Below are 18,235 nucleotides of genomic sequence, written 5' to 3' on the forward strand. Positions count from 1 at the left end.
TGCAGCCCTGGGCCATTTTTAGTCATTCTTAATGTCACTTTAGCATCACATTGTATCGTAAAATCAGTTTTTCGTGAAAGGAGAACAAACGTAGACAACTGATGGACCGACTGAAACAGGATGTCGGACGCGACAATCAAAACAAGATAAGTGAGTGGGAATGACAAGGCAAATGCAAGCCTTGGAGGACACTGCAAATGAGAGGAAGAAGCAGATGGAGGAGAAGAATGATTAAAGAAGAGGATAAGGAGAAGCGGAGAGCGGGGGGAAAATAAGAGGGAAAGATGTTGAGGGACGCGACAAATCATTACAGCAGACAACCTCATCCTTCACTCTGCTGCTCGCTCTCTCCGTCGCACACACACACACACACACACACACACACACACACACACACACACACACACACACACACACACACACACACACACACACACACACACACACACACACACACACACACACACACACACACACACACACACACACACACACCAGCTATCCTCTCTAATCTCACTCCTGTGGCAGTGTGAATAGATATGGCTGTTTAGTGCCAGCAGCTCAGCTCCTGGTACCTGATGGCAGCAATCTGCTGAGTCAGCAGCTCTGCACCGCATGTGTGTGTGTGTGTGTGTGTGTGTGTGTGTGTGTGTGTGTGTGTGTGTGTGTGTGTGTGTGTGTGTGTGAGAGTGTGTGTGTGTGTGTGTGTCCCTTTGGGAGTGTGTTACTGAGAAACACAGAGGGAGTCAGGAAGAGAGAGTGAAAGTGCTCGTATTCGATTTACTTGAGTGCGTAGATGTGTGTCGCCTTCCTCGGGAATGAAGAGCGCTGCAAATTGAACACTAACTTCCCACTCCACAACAGGAGCAGGCTGACAGAAGTTCACCGTCATTACCGCTGCCAGCAAGACATTACTGGCATTACCATGACAACAAGCTTCCACTGCCATCGCCACGACAGCCGCGGGTCACGACTCTTTAAACTAAAAGGTTCAGCAACAAAGGCACATACGGGGCGTTCATTATTTCTCAACTTAAACATCATCTACATAACAACCACCATCATCACCAACAGCAGCAGCAGCTATAAAATCATTTCCGTGTGAAAATGATACAAATATTGGTGTGTAACTCAGCTGTGTTTTAATCATCAAGTTCAGAATGCTGTTCAATCTTGCCTTCTGCAGCTGACATACAGCACGGTGTGAACGTTTCAGGCAGTTTAGATTCTTATCCATCACACTGTGCCACCAGGGAGCCGTCTAATCAGCCTTAAATTCATTCTGCAGCACGACAACCCCAAACAAGAACTATCTTCGGTGACGAGAAGAACAAGGACTCGTGCTGCAGACGACATGGCTCCGCACAGAGCCCCAATTTCAATTTCATGGAGTCAATCTGAGATTATACAAAGCGACTGAAGCAACTGAAACGAACCAGAGAACAAGCCACCTGCAAAAACCTTGAAAACATGTTTTTTTAAAAAAAAATTATTGCACTTTGTATGAAGCAAACTGATAGAGAAAACTTACTGGTGAAAATCTAGTAACTTCTGCACAGTGATGTGTCTTTGCAAGTTAGGGTTCCTTATCTCTTCTGTGTTGAGTGATTTAAGTATTGTAATTTTATTTTTCCCCATTTAAAGACTTCTTTTGCATTTTTTTTCTAGCTTTTTAACTACTGCCAGCTACACTGTAATATGGGGCTAATTTGTAAGCAGTGTTCTCATCTGTGCCTAGAATACCTGACTGTTTAATGAGCCTACTTTTTCAAACATTTCTGCACATTTTAACAAAATTGTAGAACATAGTGTCATGTTTGTACATTAAGGTCAAGAGTTTACTGACAGTAATAACTATAAATTTCTGTAAGTTCACCTATCCTCTGATCTGATTTTCTTTTACACCAGATTAGAGCAACAACTCATCTATTTTAGACAATAGACTAACATGCAACATTTCTGTATTATTTTACTATTATTTATTTGTATAAATGATTGAAAATTGTATCATCCCCAAGTAGAATATTTCTTATAATCAATCAAAAATGAAAATTTTACAAATAATTTATATTGAAAATAAGGCTCTACAATACAAACTCAATACAATAGAACTGAATACACCTGCAGTCACTGATGATGATTAAAACTGCACAAAAATGGTCATAAAGTGACACCAGAACTTTCTCAATGTTGGACCTATGATCTATGCATGTCTGCATCATGGCTCCATGTGGAAATCATCTGCTGAGGAACTAAAAAATCTGACTGTTCGTCTTTACAGTGATAGAAAAGGATACAAGAAATTGGAGACCAACTAAAAATCAGTGGAAAAACAGTTGCAGCCGTAATCAAGAGGCGGAGAGTCAGCAATAGTGGTAGTCTACCTATAATGACACCATGGACAGCAGGAGTACTTGCACAATCTAGCTCTAAAAACAGATGGACAAGTTCTTCACACTTGGCACAAGGGTTATCAAGGGTAGCTGGAGTTTGTGTGACAGCTCAGACAGTGTGAAGGACACTGCATAACGTCAACCTATATGGACGGTCTCCAAGAAAAAAAAAAACTTGCTCGCTGCTCAGCACAAAACTGCACGATTAACTTTGCTAGAGAACATAAAAAAAAAGGCTGATGAATAGTAGGAGCAAAATAGTCTCTGAACAACGGCAGAACACAGATTAGTTTACTGTACCGTACTTACTTTTGCAGTATTGAGCTCCTACTGTGGGGCCTGTATTTGATGAGTTATTAATTTAGAACATGAGCAAATGCCGTACTGTTCAACTCAGGAATTATGCAGCTAATGTAAGGTGTTTCAATGTTAAAATCAACTGACATTTAATTGACTTTGCAGGGGAGGAACTCATTTCAGGTGTGTGCTGTTAACATCTGGACATTCTTCACTTCTGTATGAGCAGGAAGCTCAGCCTCATTCTCTGTTTACATCTGTTGTCATACATGTGCGCGAAACAAGTTGCAGAAACAGTAAGAACGTTGCCCTAGTTTATTTGAGCTTAATTTAAAACTTGTGTTTTGGCCAGAGGTCATTAAGCCTCTGAAAAGACTTTGTCATGGTGCTTCTTAATTACTTAAACTCCCATAATGCTCTCCATTTGCAAACGCAGATGTGGCCCCATCCTCTGGTCGCTACAGTATTAAATGGTAGGAAGAATCAGGTACTGTAAATAATTTACAACACTTGAAATGTGTATTATCTACAATAACAGCATTGGGTATGTTGCAATATTAAATAATTAATGACTCGGATCGGAAACAAAAACAATAACATAATAATGACTGCTAATAAAACTAGCTCATTTATGACCAGTTTTGTTGTTTTCAGGTGAAACAATAATGCTAACAATCGGGGAAGGTGAAACACAAAAGTAGCCCAGTATTTACTCCACCAAGGAATGTGGTGGAGTTATGTGACAATCGGCATGCGTTTGTCCGTCTGTTAGTCTGTCTGTCTGTCTGTCTGTCTGTCTGTCTGTCTGTCTGTCTGTCTGTCTGTCTGTCCGTCTGTCTGTCTGTCTGTCTGTCTCTGTGCGCAACATTACTCAAGAACGGACTAACAGATTTGGATGACATTTTCAGGGAAGATCAGAAATGACACAAGGACCAACTGATTAGATTTTGGCAGTGATGCGGCTTATAGTCTGGATCCACGGATTTGTTAAAGATTTCTGTATCACTGTGAGACAGTGGCACAGCGTCACTGTAACCATGACAACAAGTGAACATCACATCAGCTGCCTGATCACATGATCCTACTACAAATTGACCGCTGCGGACTTATCGGGACTTATCCGTTGGAAATCATACAAGGACTGAGCAGCCTTGGCAGAGTGCTACGTTCTCTGAGTGCTTTTCTTGGTAAATAATGTGACAAGAAGACCAAGAACTATTCTCCATTTAACCCGGCGTGTCTGCTGAGCCGATATCTGACCAACAATACAGCCATCTTCATCCTTCCTGCTCTCCATCTGGAGTAGCTACACAAAATACATCGAGGTCAGTCGTCTGTGTAGAGTGGATAGAAAATCCAGCTCCATTTCTGTGGATGGTGTGTGTCACAATATCTGGCTGAACTATTATTCCAGTGTTCTTTGCTGTGCAGGTGTCAAGTGTGGCCTACTGTGCAAAAAAAATGATGACAGGCCATTTCCAAAGCTGTCCACCCACCACACTCAGCCAACAAGGGTTTGGATGTAACCGCTATACACTTGAGCTTTCAAATTTTTTTTTTTACCTTTTTTCCTTTTCTTTTTTTTTCTGTGTGGACAGAGTGTGTGTTGGCGGCCTTGGCTGCGGTGGTTGAGTGGGTGAAAGGTAACAGGTTTCTACATCAGTTGGTGTGTTTAGATGACTGGAATTAAATGGCTGCAGACATGCACTTGTGTTTTCTTGTTGTGCTTTTTTTTTTTTTTGTCTCTCTCCTACCTCCGGCCATGTCCTCTTCCAGTAGTTGTATCTGCAGGTGGAAAATCTTCTCCTGGAGGTCGCACAGAGTGTGTTTCATTTTCTCCCTCCGCGTCACCATGTAGCACAGGTTACGCACCTGAAACACAAAACAGAACATCGTGAGTGGAAATAATGAGACAGAGGTGTGACATGGGCAGCATGTTTTATCTCAGGCTCATCTCATCATGATTTAGTGATGACAGCCCAAACAGAAAGACTTTACAACCAGCAGCCGTGTGGATACAAAAACAGGTATATGAAGGCATTTTGTCCATTTGTGTCCAACAAATAACACACTCTTTTCAGCCATGACAGTATTTTTGTCATCTTATTTGTCTTACGGGACATGAAAGATGACAGGCACATTAATCTTCTGTTCAACTAAATTTCTCACGCTCTGACCTGAGACAGATGTGCTGCTGTGATACTGAGGTGGGTCATAAATATGAATCAGTGCAATGACACTAGGTTTGTAGAGTGATACTACAGTTGAGTTATGAATCCTCCATCTCTAAATTCAGTGCATCAGTGGTTCTGTTTGTACAAGTTAGAAACAGTGAATTCTGAAGCGTGAATTTGCCAGAACCAGCTGGAGATTAGATTCAGCTTTATTGGCATTTTACAGTACGATGAAATGCAGTCTTTCACATATACCAGCTTGTTAGGAAGCTCAAGCTTCAACTACTGACTTTCTGATCAGTAGCTCAAAGCCCAAAGCCTTAACCACCGAGCAGTTGATTGATTGGACAAATCTATCATGTAATTGTTTTTTTTTAAATTGCTCAATCAATGATTTTGTTTGCTAATTTAATGGTCTGCCTCCTTGAAGATTTAACTCTGGTGAATAATTAGTCTGTGGACCACAATTCAAAGTGTGCAACAGCTGGCAGTTGGAGTTTTGTGTGTTTGATAAACAAGTTAACAGCACATAGCGGCAGCCACTGTTCAGTGAAGATCAAGTTACTTTCAGTGTAACAGTTACACAAATATCGTGTATTGTGTTTGATGCTGCACATGCAATGTTTTGACAGTAATGGTCCAGACAGTAAAGGCAATTTATCAGCTATGAGCCAGGCTGGGGTGAAGACAGAGGTCTCCCTGCTGCAGTTAGAAGTAGTAAATATGAAAAGGTAAAACAACACCTTACATCAGGGGTGTCAAACATGCAGCCTGCGGGCCAAAACTGACCCGTCAGAGGGTCCAATCCGGCCCGCGGGACGACTTTGTAAAGCGTAAAAATTACAGAGAAGACATTAACTGCAGATTGTAAATTTGTAAAACTATAAATCTAAAATAATTTCTGGACCATGACAAGTTGTTTTGATCATAAAGTAAAATCCTAGGTTGCTTTTTTGTCATTTTGTGTCTCGTTTTTGTAATGTTTTGTCTTGTTTTTATTGTTTTTCTTGTCTGAATTTTGTCATTTGTCTCATGCTTTTGTCATTTGTGTTCCCTTTTTGTCTCACTTGTGTTGCCTATTTTTTGTCGCTTTGTAACCTTCTTGTCAAATTTTTTGTCTCGTTTTTTCATGTTGTTTGTCTAATTTTTTGTCATTTTGTTTCTCGCTTTTGTTGTTTCGTGTCTCATTTTTTGCCATTTTGAGTCTCATTTTTGTCATTTTGTGTTTCATTTTTGTAACATTTTCTCTTGTGTTTGTTTTTTTTAAAAGTAAAATACAATATCATTCAGTTTCAGATACCGGTGACTGAAAGTTGTGTACCTTTCTCGATAGTCTGTGATCGGGAAGTTGTAATGTGTAAAGTGAGGGATAATGTTGAAATTGAATTTATTTTTCTTTAGAAATTTCAGGTTGTTCATGATGTTTTGTGAAAACATAGTTGACTGAATGTGAATATTTTCAGAATGCACTTTTTTTGCACTAAAACAAAGGAAAAAACTGGAGTTGTGGTTATTTATAGGTTATTATGCTGTGATTTTACTGCTCTGACCCACTTGAGATCAGATTGGGCTGAATGTGGAACCTGAACTAAAATGAGTTTGACACTCCTGCCTTACATGCTTTTAATAACTTAATAGCACAGTTGTGTCTCCCACAGTGACAGATAAACTAGCTTCAGGTTAACTTGAGTGCATCAGTTTTGGACAAATTTGTGCAGAGGTCTTTGTGATACTAAGCATTCATGAACTGGTGTTTAATTCCATTCTGCATAGGAGATCGAACAATAAACCTTCATCCTGCACATGTTTTGATTCAGACTGAGCACAGAGAGGAGGGGCTGTTGTTCACAGACAGGTCCATTGTCAATGTGTTTGTCAGAGAAAAACAAAGAAACTGAAAATGGGGCACGGCTCTGCAATATAATGAGATTTTACCCATTTTAAATAGTAAAGAAAGAGAAAATCAATATGTGGCGGTCAGTGTTGATGTTGAGGTGGGTGCCAAAAATAAATCAGTGAATGGAAAACACTGATCTGACGCTATCATCAAATAGTCCCAGACACCTCTATGAACAAACCAGCACTCTCTGTGTATTAGACTGACAGAGTACAGTTGGAGAATTAGAACATATCGCCCAATCACACACCAAACTACGGACATGAATGATGGAGAGAGCAAAGATATGAACAGTAGGATGGATGTCACACGTGACTCTAGCTTTATAAATACTTGGTTAAGTCTCTGCTTCACCTCATCAGGCTTGAGCACCAGAAGGCTGTTTTTAGCAAGTTAGCAGACACACACAACTAGACACACACTGGTGACAAAAGTGGAACATCTGGCAGCGAAACAGCCTGACATTTTACCAGAAACGGGTGGACACCAAATTAGGGCTAAGTAAAAGTGGGTACTAGAAATAGGCCTGTCAGGTGGACAAAAACACACCTCCATTTAATGATATTGGCCCTTGTTTGCCAAGTATAAATCGTCTATAATTGCCAGGCAAAACAACTTTATAAGGCAATATATGTCAGAGGTATGGCTTTTTCAGCTTGTTGCAGTTTTTCCTCTGTGTGCCACTGACCCAAAAATAAAGCAGCTCTAGTAAAATTCCTCATAAATGACTCTATTTAGGTGAATGAAGGGTAATGTAGTGCCACTAAAAGTATCAGATAACAAGTCACAGCACTGCCTCTTTTGGAAAACAGTGCAAAACTTCCAACATCCAAAGGTTAAAAAGAAAGATGTATGTATTATTGGATGTATGCATCCAATAATGAGACAGTAAGAGGTACGAGTCGTGAGGCAACGTCCTGTTTCCTGCCAATAAACTGGATCCCAGACTCTTCTTCCACTCAAGCCCAAACTCCAGCTGAGCCCTCCTGCTCCTACATGCTGCCAAATTATTATCATATGATCCCATAAGCAGTATATAACTGCATATGCGTCTGGACGGAGAACATAGAGCTGGAAGATGAATGTGTGAGCGTGCATGTTTATGTTGAGCACATATGGATGTTCAAAGAAAATCTGTGGTTGTAAATGCATGTGTTACTGCTTTGTATTGGCAACATATAAGACGGAGGGAGACAGAGGGAGAAGAAAGCAGGAGAAATGGCAGAGAATTAGACTGTAACGGGCTGAGAGACGTACATAAATTGAGGGAGACAGGTGGGAAAAGGCAGGCATTGCCGAAGCGTGGGTAAAGAACATTCAAAGATAAAGAAGTGCATAAGGAGCTAACGTGCGGTCCCTTTGCTGCTGTAGCTGTTACATGTGAACAAATTGACTTTATCTACAGATAAAATGATTACAGAGCACAGATCCATGTTAGTTCAGACCGTGGAAGGAAACCTCAGGAAGAAAGTGGAAAAAGGGTTAGTGGAAAAGAAAATCGGGACCAGAGAGACGATCCAAGTGCACTGAAGCGAAAATTTGTCCTGATTCATGCCAGAAAGCAAAGTAGAGAGACATACATCAAGCTGCGAAACAAGCGTGTCGTGTTCGCTTTCTGCACGATTCAATAAGACTGAACTTTGATCTACAGAACTATGATGCTCTCCAATGTGCAGACAGTCTGAGTGAAGGGGGCAGACCAGGAAATATTGTACTGCAGATAAAGAGGTGGGAGTGATTCTGCTCTCAGAAATAGTTCATATAGTGTGTCAACATGGGAGGAGTAGCAACTGTGTTCTTCATAACTGTTGCAACTCCTGTTTGGTCAATAAACTCTCTGAACTCCAAAACTATACTATGCATCATTGCCAACAAATGTAAAAACACAATCGTTGGATTTTGAAGCTGAACTATTCATCTGTGACGTGGTGTTTTATGCTAAAAACCAAATCTACGCTTAAAATCGTGACATTTCATTAAAAAAAAAAAAATCACCTTTATCCGTCTCTTTTTTCTCTAACAAGATTCTGTAAAAAACAAAAAAATTCTACACTCCTCACCACAAGCATGATGCCATGACTGACTCAGCTTTGACTAACAGACTTATGCCTGCAGGGAATGTTTACATAGCACAGGATAGGAGGCAAATATGGGAAAAATTCCACATTTAAGTTGTAAGACATTAACAGCATTTAAAATCACAGTTTGCACACAGTTTTGGTTACACATGTGGGCACTTAAATGCTGTACATCTTGATTTTTTTTTTTACACTTTTCCCCCTTTTTTTGTGAATTCATGTCATTATAACTGTTTTACTGCACTTGAACATTAGATTGTGTGGAAATATTACCACACTTGATGTTACATGTAGACTGTAAAGGCCATGGTTCAGCAAATCAAAACAACTCAACAGTCCCAAATTTGACATACCATCATATAAGCAAGTTAAGATTATAATGAATGCTGTATGTTAGTCATGCACGGCACTCAGTAACTCTCAGTAAGTAATTGCACCCCTGAAAGTTGGAGATATACAGTCATGACAACAGGACAGAGAGGCAGGAAGGGAGAGAAACTAATTGGGTCCAAGCCAGACCACTTGAATCCCAAACAAGCCAGAAACTGGATCTCTGCCAACTGTATTTCTCTCTCAACGGGTGAATCAGTAATCATGTGCCTCTAACTACATCTGAGTGCATCATGTGTGTACGAGGCCGAGGATTTGTCACGGAGCTAATGGGACACGCTAATGTTTGTGTATGTATTCAGGAATTAAAAAAGGCAGAGCAAACAGTGACATGTAAAGAAAACAAAACCACATCCTAGACTGGAACCACCTGTAGTCGTCAGAAATTGCGAGATAAGGAGGCGGAACGAGAGGAAGGGCTGCGCGAGTTTGCATTTATGATATGATCGCTGGTTTATTTGTTTGCTTAAACAGCGTGGGTGCGTGTAGGTGTGTGTTTGTGTGCGCTGGCAGTCCTGCAGGCCGACTGTTTATCTGTTGGTCTTGATGGATTCGTCAGCCTGGCCTATCTGACCCATTCCATCCCTGTGTTAGAGCACTGCAGATAAAAATAGCTGCTCAACTGGGACACAATGTGCAGAGCCTGGCTTTGATTAGGACACTGTGTGTGTCTGTGTGTGTCTGTGTGTGTGTAGCGTTTTCAAAAACAACTACCTCTGCCTGCAAACATGACAGAGGAGTGGAGAGCAGGATGAGGGGTAACGAAGGGGAAGAGCGATGAGAGAAGAGGGAATTCAGAAGAAAATAACAACTCAGTTGAACTCACCTCGTGGTTTGTTTACTTCCTCTATCTGTCCTTTCCTTTACCTCCACATTTCACCGACTACTTCCCTCTTTCTCCACCAAAACTATGGATATCAAGGTCAGCTGTCCAAAGCACTGAGCAGCAATGCAGACTTTTTCCATTTTCTGATAATATAACCAACCCAGGGTTAGCTTAAAAATAAAAATACAAGGTCTTTTTGGAGCATGAAAAACATTTGACATGTGAAATCTGGAAATGTACTTGCAAATTTCAAAGTATGTGAATAAAAAACCACTATGCTTATGTTCGATAAGTTTCCTGCTTGACTTTTTCCTGACTTTCCACAACCTGTGGGTGTTGTTTATCCAACATTTTTGAGGTTTGGCATCGTAAAAAAACAACATCCTCAAAAGATTTCACCAATTTTCAAGCTGAAACACGGACATTTTTCAACAGCATAAGTCTTGAGAAATATTAGATGTCAAAAGCAACTGTCCAACAAATTTGTCTAAAAACATACATTTCTATAAATAAAGATTTGTCAAGTGTATTTCAAATGTTTGGGGTACTAATTTATGTGGATTTTCTTTTCGAAACTGTTGCACATTTTTAATTCAGAGTCAGTTTCAATATTAAAGTCACAAATATCAGATAATCTATCAGACTTTGTCAAAATATCTGCATTTTACATGGTAAATGGTGTATATGTACAAAGTTGTTCTTAACTGATTTTTTTAACATTAACAACAGTTTTTCAATTAAATTTTAGTTGAGATGAAGTGAACTGCTCTTCATTTCTGCTTTTAATCCTATTTAACTACATCTGTCTCTCTGCCATTTTGACATGTTGACCCAAAGACTAAAATCTGAGAGGATCTGTTGAGATCATTGTGGGTTTTTTTGTGAAAATTTTAGTTACATATGATAACTGTAAAAACAAAAAAGGTTTGATTTCAGAAGCTGTGGTGCCAAAAAAGTAATGGAAAAATAACCATATCATAAAAATAGTCCATTTCCATAATTAAAATAAACTTTATAACCTTAATTTCATATTAGAATACATGAATGTTTTTGGCTTTTTAATGTGCATGAAGTAAACAAGTAAGTAAAATGTATTTCTACAGCACCTTTCACAGATACAAAATCGAAAAAAAGTCTTTTACAACAATAATAAAACAAGGATAAAAAGAAAAACAAATACTGACAAAAGTAATAAATTGTTAAAAAGAGGGGAGCAGCAGCTAAAATGAAGTGCATTAAAACAATAAATAAACTAAAGCAGCTACAGGTCAACCAACAGCCTGTCGGAATAAAAATGTTTTCAGCTGCCTCATAAAAGCTTCAAGGATAAATACATGTGTAAAAATGATATGAAATTATGTACAATATGTCAGTGTAATGTACAATATATCAACTTCATGTGTAATATTTCATTATTATGTCTAATATTGCTTTGCTATCTCAGAATAATTTCTAGTATTATTTTTTTTTATCCCTATTCTAGTCTTACTTCAGTGTATTGTGCTTATGAATTATGATTTTTCTATTAGGCACTGCATATATAATATGATAGATAGATAGATAGATAGATAGATAGATAGATAGATAGATAGATAGATAGATAGATAGATAGATAGATAGATAGATAGATAGATAGATAGATAGATAGATAGATAGATAGATAGATAGATAGATAGATAGATAGATAGATAGATATAGATAGTTAGAGATAAAAACAGTTTTTTGACAAATTACCAATCCTTATATATGTAATATGCCTTTTGAAAACACATGTATTTGATATTTTTGCATTCAAAATGTCCTGATTGTACAAAATATCTCTCATTTACCAAAAAAATCTCTATGAAATTAAATAACCAATCCTACTTTTTCTGTCTGGCAGTGAAAAATGCTCACATTCCAGCAAATCAAATTGAATTTCTGTCCTTTTTTTCCCTCGACCAGTCAGGTGAGGCTCTCCTGACCATTTGTTATGACAAAGTCGACACGAGACATTCGCAGACGTTCATTAATTTGGCCGGCGAAAATTAAACTTGACAGATCATTTGCTCTCTGGCAGGTGCACCAGAGAGGTGATTTAAAGCACTGGTTGATTAATAAAATAAAAACAGTCAGTGCAGTGTTATATAACTAGGAGTGATGTACAGCTGATAAAATTAACCTACTCCGACTGAAATATGCTTGAAACCAGCTGAGAACGTTTCCCTCCTTTTCTCCCTCCAACTATCCATCTCCTGCTCCTCCTGTCGGTTCATCCATCCTCCCTCCTCCTGTAATTCCTCGACCACTAAACCCACCTCCTTTCTTTCTCATCCATCCATGACACGACAGGCTGCAGATAATCAGCATTACAAGTGTATTAACTGTGCAGCGCCGAGCCAACGCCTCTCATTCCCCACCGTCCATATCTCTCCCTGTGACCTTCACATTGGAAGCCTCCCTCATCCTCTCGTTCTCCGTTAGTGTAGATTATCACCTCGCTCTGCACTCGCCATCCTGTCCTGACAATTAGCGCACACATGTTCTCCATCGCCTCATTTATCTTTCTCTCTCAAAACTGGCTGCTATCAACCACTGATTTCATCAACAGGTGTCTTTCAGGAGGCAGCAACTCTTTGGAGGTGTTTGTGCGGTGATAAAAAGAACAAAAACGCACACATTATATGCCCATTTTCAAGAGATGATAAGGAGAATTCAGAGTTGCGTTGCAGTATGGCGGCTGAGACAAAACAGGTTATTATATAGTTGAAATATAAACTTCACTGTCACAGACGACAACCTGAAAATATAAATAAAAGCTAAATTATACACCGATCAGCCACAACATTAAAACGCCGACAGCTGAAGGGAATAACACTGATTATTTCGTTACAGCGGCACCTGTCATGAGGTGGGATAAACAAGGCAGCAGAGAACAGTCAGTTCTTGAAGTCGATGTGTTGCAAGCTGAGAAAATGGGCAGCGAGAGAATCTGACAGGCTTTGACAAGAACCAAACTGTAATTGTTAGACAACTGGATCAGAGCACCTCCAGAACAGCAGGTTTTGTAGGGTGTTCATGGTATTTATTGTTTCCAAAAGCGGAGGGAATGCAGGGTCATGAGCATCCAACACTCAGTAAAATGCATGGAGAGTCAAGGTCTGAGCCCGTAAAAGAAGTGCTGAAAACCTGAACTCTGCTTTAATAGAAAGATGTCAGAACACACGAGGCATCACAGCTGGCTATGTATGAAGCTGTGTAGCTGCACATCGGTCAGAGAGCCCACGCTGATCCATGTCAACCGCAGACAGTCGCACATGAGCGTCAGAACTGTACAAGGGGATATTTAAAAAAGGTGTCCTGACGAATAAATGGAGGCAGGTCCACTATAGGAAGGAGTCAAGCAGGTGGAGGCAGTTTAATGCTCTTGGATATGTGTCCTGGCAATCATGGATATTAATTTGAAACCTACCTAAACATTATTGCAGACCAGGTACACACCTTCATGGTCTCTTTCAGCAGCATAATGCTTCCTGTCACACTGCAAACATTGTTCAGGAATAGTCTGAGGAACATGACGGAGACTTCAAGGTGTTGACTTGGCCTCCAAACTCCCCACGTCTCAATCCTCTTCAGTATCTGTGGGATGCTCCAAAAAGTCCAATCTACGGAGGTTTCAACTCAACGTCCATGACTTAAAAGGATCTGCTGCAAACATCTTGACGTCTGAAACCTCAGGACAACTCCAGAAGTCTAAATAGTTCAGGACTCAACAGATCAGAGCTGTTTTGTCTGCTTGAAGGGAACCTACTCAATATTAGGCAGATGGTTTTAACATTGAGGCTGATCCATTAAGATTATGTATATAATATATGTGATCTTCCAATACATTTTCAAGCTGTTTAAGTCTGTCAGAGTATTTAAGAACTCCAATGAACTCTCTCTTATCAAAATGAACCATATGACGTTTTTGGCTGCATTTCTTCTGATAAAGTAAGAAAAAGTGTTTATTACTTTTCACAAAATAACCCAGCAGCATCTATTTGCTTATCTTCTCCTTTAAAAATGTCTTCTCCAGCATTCTTTCTACCATCACCAACTACTTAAAGTATGATATTTGGGATTTTTATTTTTGACATTTCCACTCAGGTTGTCGAACGCACTATTTCAGGTGGACGGAAACACACAGTCGTTAATGAGAGTTTCTTTCCACTGGAGGTGGTGTGTAGGTGTGTTTTTGTTTGTCAGTCAACTGCAGCATTCAGGTCTGAGAAAGACGGTGTGTGTTTGTGTGCTGTTGCTTTGGGCAGACAGTCTAATAATAGTCTTATAAGTCTAATTCCCAAACTGATCTCTGAGATTGTGGTTAAAAGCCAGAAGGACCGAAGAGGGAACGTAAATGTACGCGTGTGTGTTAGCAAAAAAATGAAACGTGTCTGTATGTTGTGTGTTGTTTTGAGAAACAGACAAACAGAGTAAAGTGTGTTTCTGGCAGTGTATCTGTGACTAAAAATGGATTTCACGGCAATGACTTAAGTGATATGTGACGCACATGTGGTGAATTCCTGTGACTACATGCTTACAAAGACAGACAGTGATTCAGAAACACAGTAAAACCAGAACAAGACGAGAAAAACAATCTGATACAAAAATATGAAAACACATTTGATTTTCCCCGAATTATACCACTCAGTCACAAGTGCATAACTCGAGTAAAATAAAAAAGCTGGAGAAGAGTACAAATAAGCCCAGAAACAATAAAGATAACAGTCTCTTTCTTTCTTTACTTTTCCAACTAACTTCCAGCTCAGATCTGTATCAATCTGACCCTCTCAGCTCCCAGCATATTGACTACAAACCTGTGCTGCTTACTAATGAGCATCATCGACTGCTCACTCACCCTGAAATACACAGACACCGCTGTGAGGAAGCAGCCAGCTAAAGATCAGGATTATTGATCTTTAATTGGCCCAATATCACCCCAAACCCAATATGGAGAGCCTGGGTTAATTACTAACAAGGCAATCCCAACTGGAATAATTAAACCGAAGTGTACGTTTAACTGTGGACAGCTTGTTTTAGAAGGAGCCGTGCTGCGATCACAAGTGCAAACAGTTCATTGATTTGTCACATGTTGCTTAAGTATGTATTGGCTGTACTGCTGTTGCTACTCAGTTATACCAGACTGAGTTGTTGTTCACATTAACATGAATACTTTTAAAAGTTTAAAACATTCAATCACGCTGCAATGATAAAAAATAACTGTTCACATTGATTTGGTGACTCGCAGGTCATGGTGAATGCGGTTTAAAGCAGCTAAACTCAATATTCTCAAAAGAGCAATACATGAAATACTTTATATTTACTTGTCAGGGACTGCGCACAAAAACATTAATCTCACGGGAGAAGAGATGCATTGTAGCAGATGTAGCTACCGGCTAATTTCCATCTGCGCTCCCGGACACAGTAGGAAATATAAAATACATATCTGAGGGTACTAAATGAAAATATATATCAAACATGCCAGTACAGTCTAATAAACGCCTGCTTTTTTTACAGTGTTGGTTGGTCCATGTCCCACAAAACCACAATTAAGAAGTAAATAGTAATTAACTACCTTAACAGAACATACTCGAAAACATGTAGTGTGTCTTGCAAAAGGTTCCTTTAAAGCTCTTCCTCTCATAGTCTTCATTCAGAAATATTACACCCCAGTGACCTGCACCATCAAAGTGAAAGGTTGGTTCAACGCTCCATAAATTCTTTTCATGATCCTACAGGGACAGTGAGATAACTCCCATACCTCGCATCCTCATCTGTCAAAACATTACAATTTAAGAGGGAAAATAACAACCTGTCTGAGACGTAAATTTAGCTCACGGTTGTCAAATGTCTGCACCGTGAAGCACGTTTAGGAACAAGCTGTAGAAGTAATGCTTTAATGGTGGGTGGATAAACAGGCACTTTAGGCTTCAGGCTCTGTATCGATGCTATATGACACAGACCTCTTGTGAAGAACTAACTAATTATTAATCACAAGTATTGATCTGCCTCAGCAAGAAGCTCAGCGGCAAACCAACCCTGGCAAGTGGCTTCATTCAGGGTTATGTGGTTGACTGTTTTCTTGTCTAAGCATATTTCCTCTTAAATACAGTCAGCTTGAATAGATTTATATCTACAAGACTGGATTAAGTGCGTATCAGAGAGCTATCAGATGGCTGCAGCTCATTGACAACACAACACAGGAGCAGAATGCATTACTCCAATTCTCCAGCTCTGGCTTCTTATGTGTCAGAAAATTGATTTTAAAATACTATTACTTGTTTATGAAGCACACAATGGTTTAGGGCCAAATGCATCTCCGATCTGCTTCTGTGCTACAGACCCTCCAGGTCCTCTGGGGTCAGATTGGTTGCTGTTCTGAGGGTTAAAACAAAACAACCTTCGGCTTGACAAAACACATATCTGGAACAAACTGAAGCGAGTTCTGCTTTAACTTTAAACTCATTTAAATCAAGGCTGAAGACCTTTGTCTCAGCCACAGCTTTTTATCAAAGTTGAGGCACTCAAACCTTGAATTTCAATTAAAGTTCTTTCCAGCCGTGCCATAGGTAAAGCTCTTTGAAATGTACTTAAAATGTTCCACATACATAAACTTGCCTTGACTCGCTTCATTATAGTCTCTGCAACATAAACAGACTGCATAAAGCAGAGTGAAATAATAGTCGCCATGAAAGCAGATCTTGGCAGCAGGAACACAAATATCCATGTTGTGGATCGTAAAGAGCTTCAGATAATATCAGCTACCTGGAGGATAAAGTAGCTTGGTGTGAATGTCCCGCTCCCTCTGTAGTGCCCCTCAGAGGGTCCTAAAACAGTTGGTGGCTTGATTTCACCCAGTGAAACTGTCACAGTAATAACCATCAACACAGTGGGGAACGCTGGCCAACGTGCATTATCTCGGCTCTTTAACTACTGGTCACGACCCAAAATAGAGACCATGAGAGGGTGACCACAAGATAAGAGCAGCAATATCTGGATACAATAAGTCTGGAAGTACGGGTGATATTAAATGTCTTCTATTTTTTTGTTGCTGAACATCTACAGCTTTTGCGTTTTTGCTCTACATTGTCTCAAAGGAAATGCAGTTATTACCCAGTTACGCTTCTGTTTACTCCAATCCGGCTGCTAGAAATAGAAAACTAATCACTTCTTCTGCACCAGTACATTTTAACCTGAGAGGAAGACAAAAAAACCCAGCAATATTTACTTTCTATCTACCTTTTTAAACAGTTTTTTTGTGCCTTTGTTTACTGTAGCACTATCGGCAGCATCAGTGTTTACATGAAGACAGTTTTTTGTAAATCTTGTGTTTTGTTCAGCTTCTAAACAGATAAAGTATATCAGTTTTGGGACACGATTTCCCCTAAACCTCCTTAAAAAACAAACAAGTTTGAACCAATAACCACGTTTGACTCTATCAGTAGAAACCTAAAAGTGGAGGTTGTGTTGTACTTCAGATCACCTAAACTGAGACCAAGTCAAAACCAGAGCATACCGAGATAAGACAATCTGCTCCTAAAAAAAAGGTCTCTAAATTAATTTCCCTATCCATGACAATAGCTTTAAGGGTGATTTTTTATGCAACTCATCCAGTTAAATGTATTAACGCTTAAAGAGGGAGTTGAGAAACTTGTATTTATTCACTTAAATCTCATATGTTTACTTACAGCTGCACCTTGTATGTAGTTTTTGTACTACTTTAAGCCATTCTTTCTCATATATGTTCAACAATGTGCAAAATCTAGAAGTGCAACATCAACTCCACTATTGGATTAATAATTCTATAAGATCCTATAATATACCAGAGAAGCTCTCTATAGAAGAATACACACATACTATTTTATCTACGACATGTTTATATTTTATGTTTGCACATTTCTTACTGTACTATTAAAATGTTGTCTGATTGTGTAAACGCACTGACAGGATTGCTGCTTAGTTTTTGTTGTAAACTGTGCAATGACGATAAAGAGATACAAGAAAGTTATGCATCATAAAGGCTCTTTTGAGTGACAGGTAGATGCCATCACATGATATGTGTTAATATATAATTGCAGGACTTTCTGTAACATAGTTGACTTTTTTTTTTTTAACTTTTAATAAAAATGTATGCAAGATATATCCCATGGACTAAAAGT

At 39.3% G+C, this 18,235-nt stretch overlaps 1 protein-coding gene across 3 annotated transcripts in view; it reads right to left on the reverse strand.

The window, feature by feature from the left end:
• jade2 (jade family PHD finger 2) overlaps window positions 1-18,235 on the reverse strand; it is a 253,676-nt gene that overhangs the window by 52,055 nt on the left and 183,386 nt on the right. For all 3 annotated transcript variants that reach the window (XM_023286082.3, XM_023286081.3, XM_035955385.2), the window contains one exon: window positions 4,445-4,562. In XM_023286082.3, coding sequence (XP_023141850.1) covers window positions 4,445-4,562 — 118 coding nt within the window. The remainder of the gene's footprint in view (window positions 1-4,444; window positions 4,563-18,235) is intronic.

The sequence above is a fragment of the Amphiprion ocellaris genome, chromosome 14, assembly GCF_022539595.1.
Source record: "Amphiprion ocellaris isolate individual 3 ecotype Okinawa chromosome 14, ASM2253959v1, whole genome shotgun sequence".
Taxonomy (NCBI): domain Eukaryota; kingdom Metazoa; phylum Chordata; class Actinopteri; family Pomacentridae; genus Amphiprion; species Amphiprion ocellaris.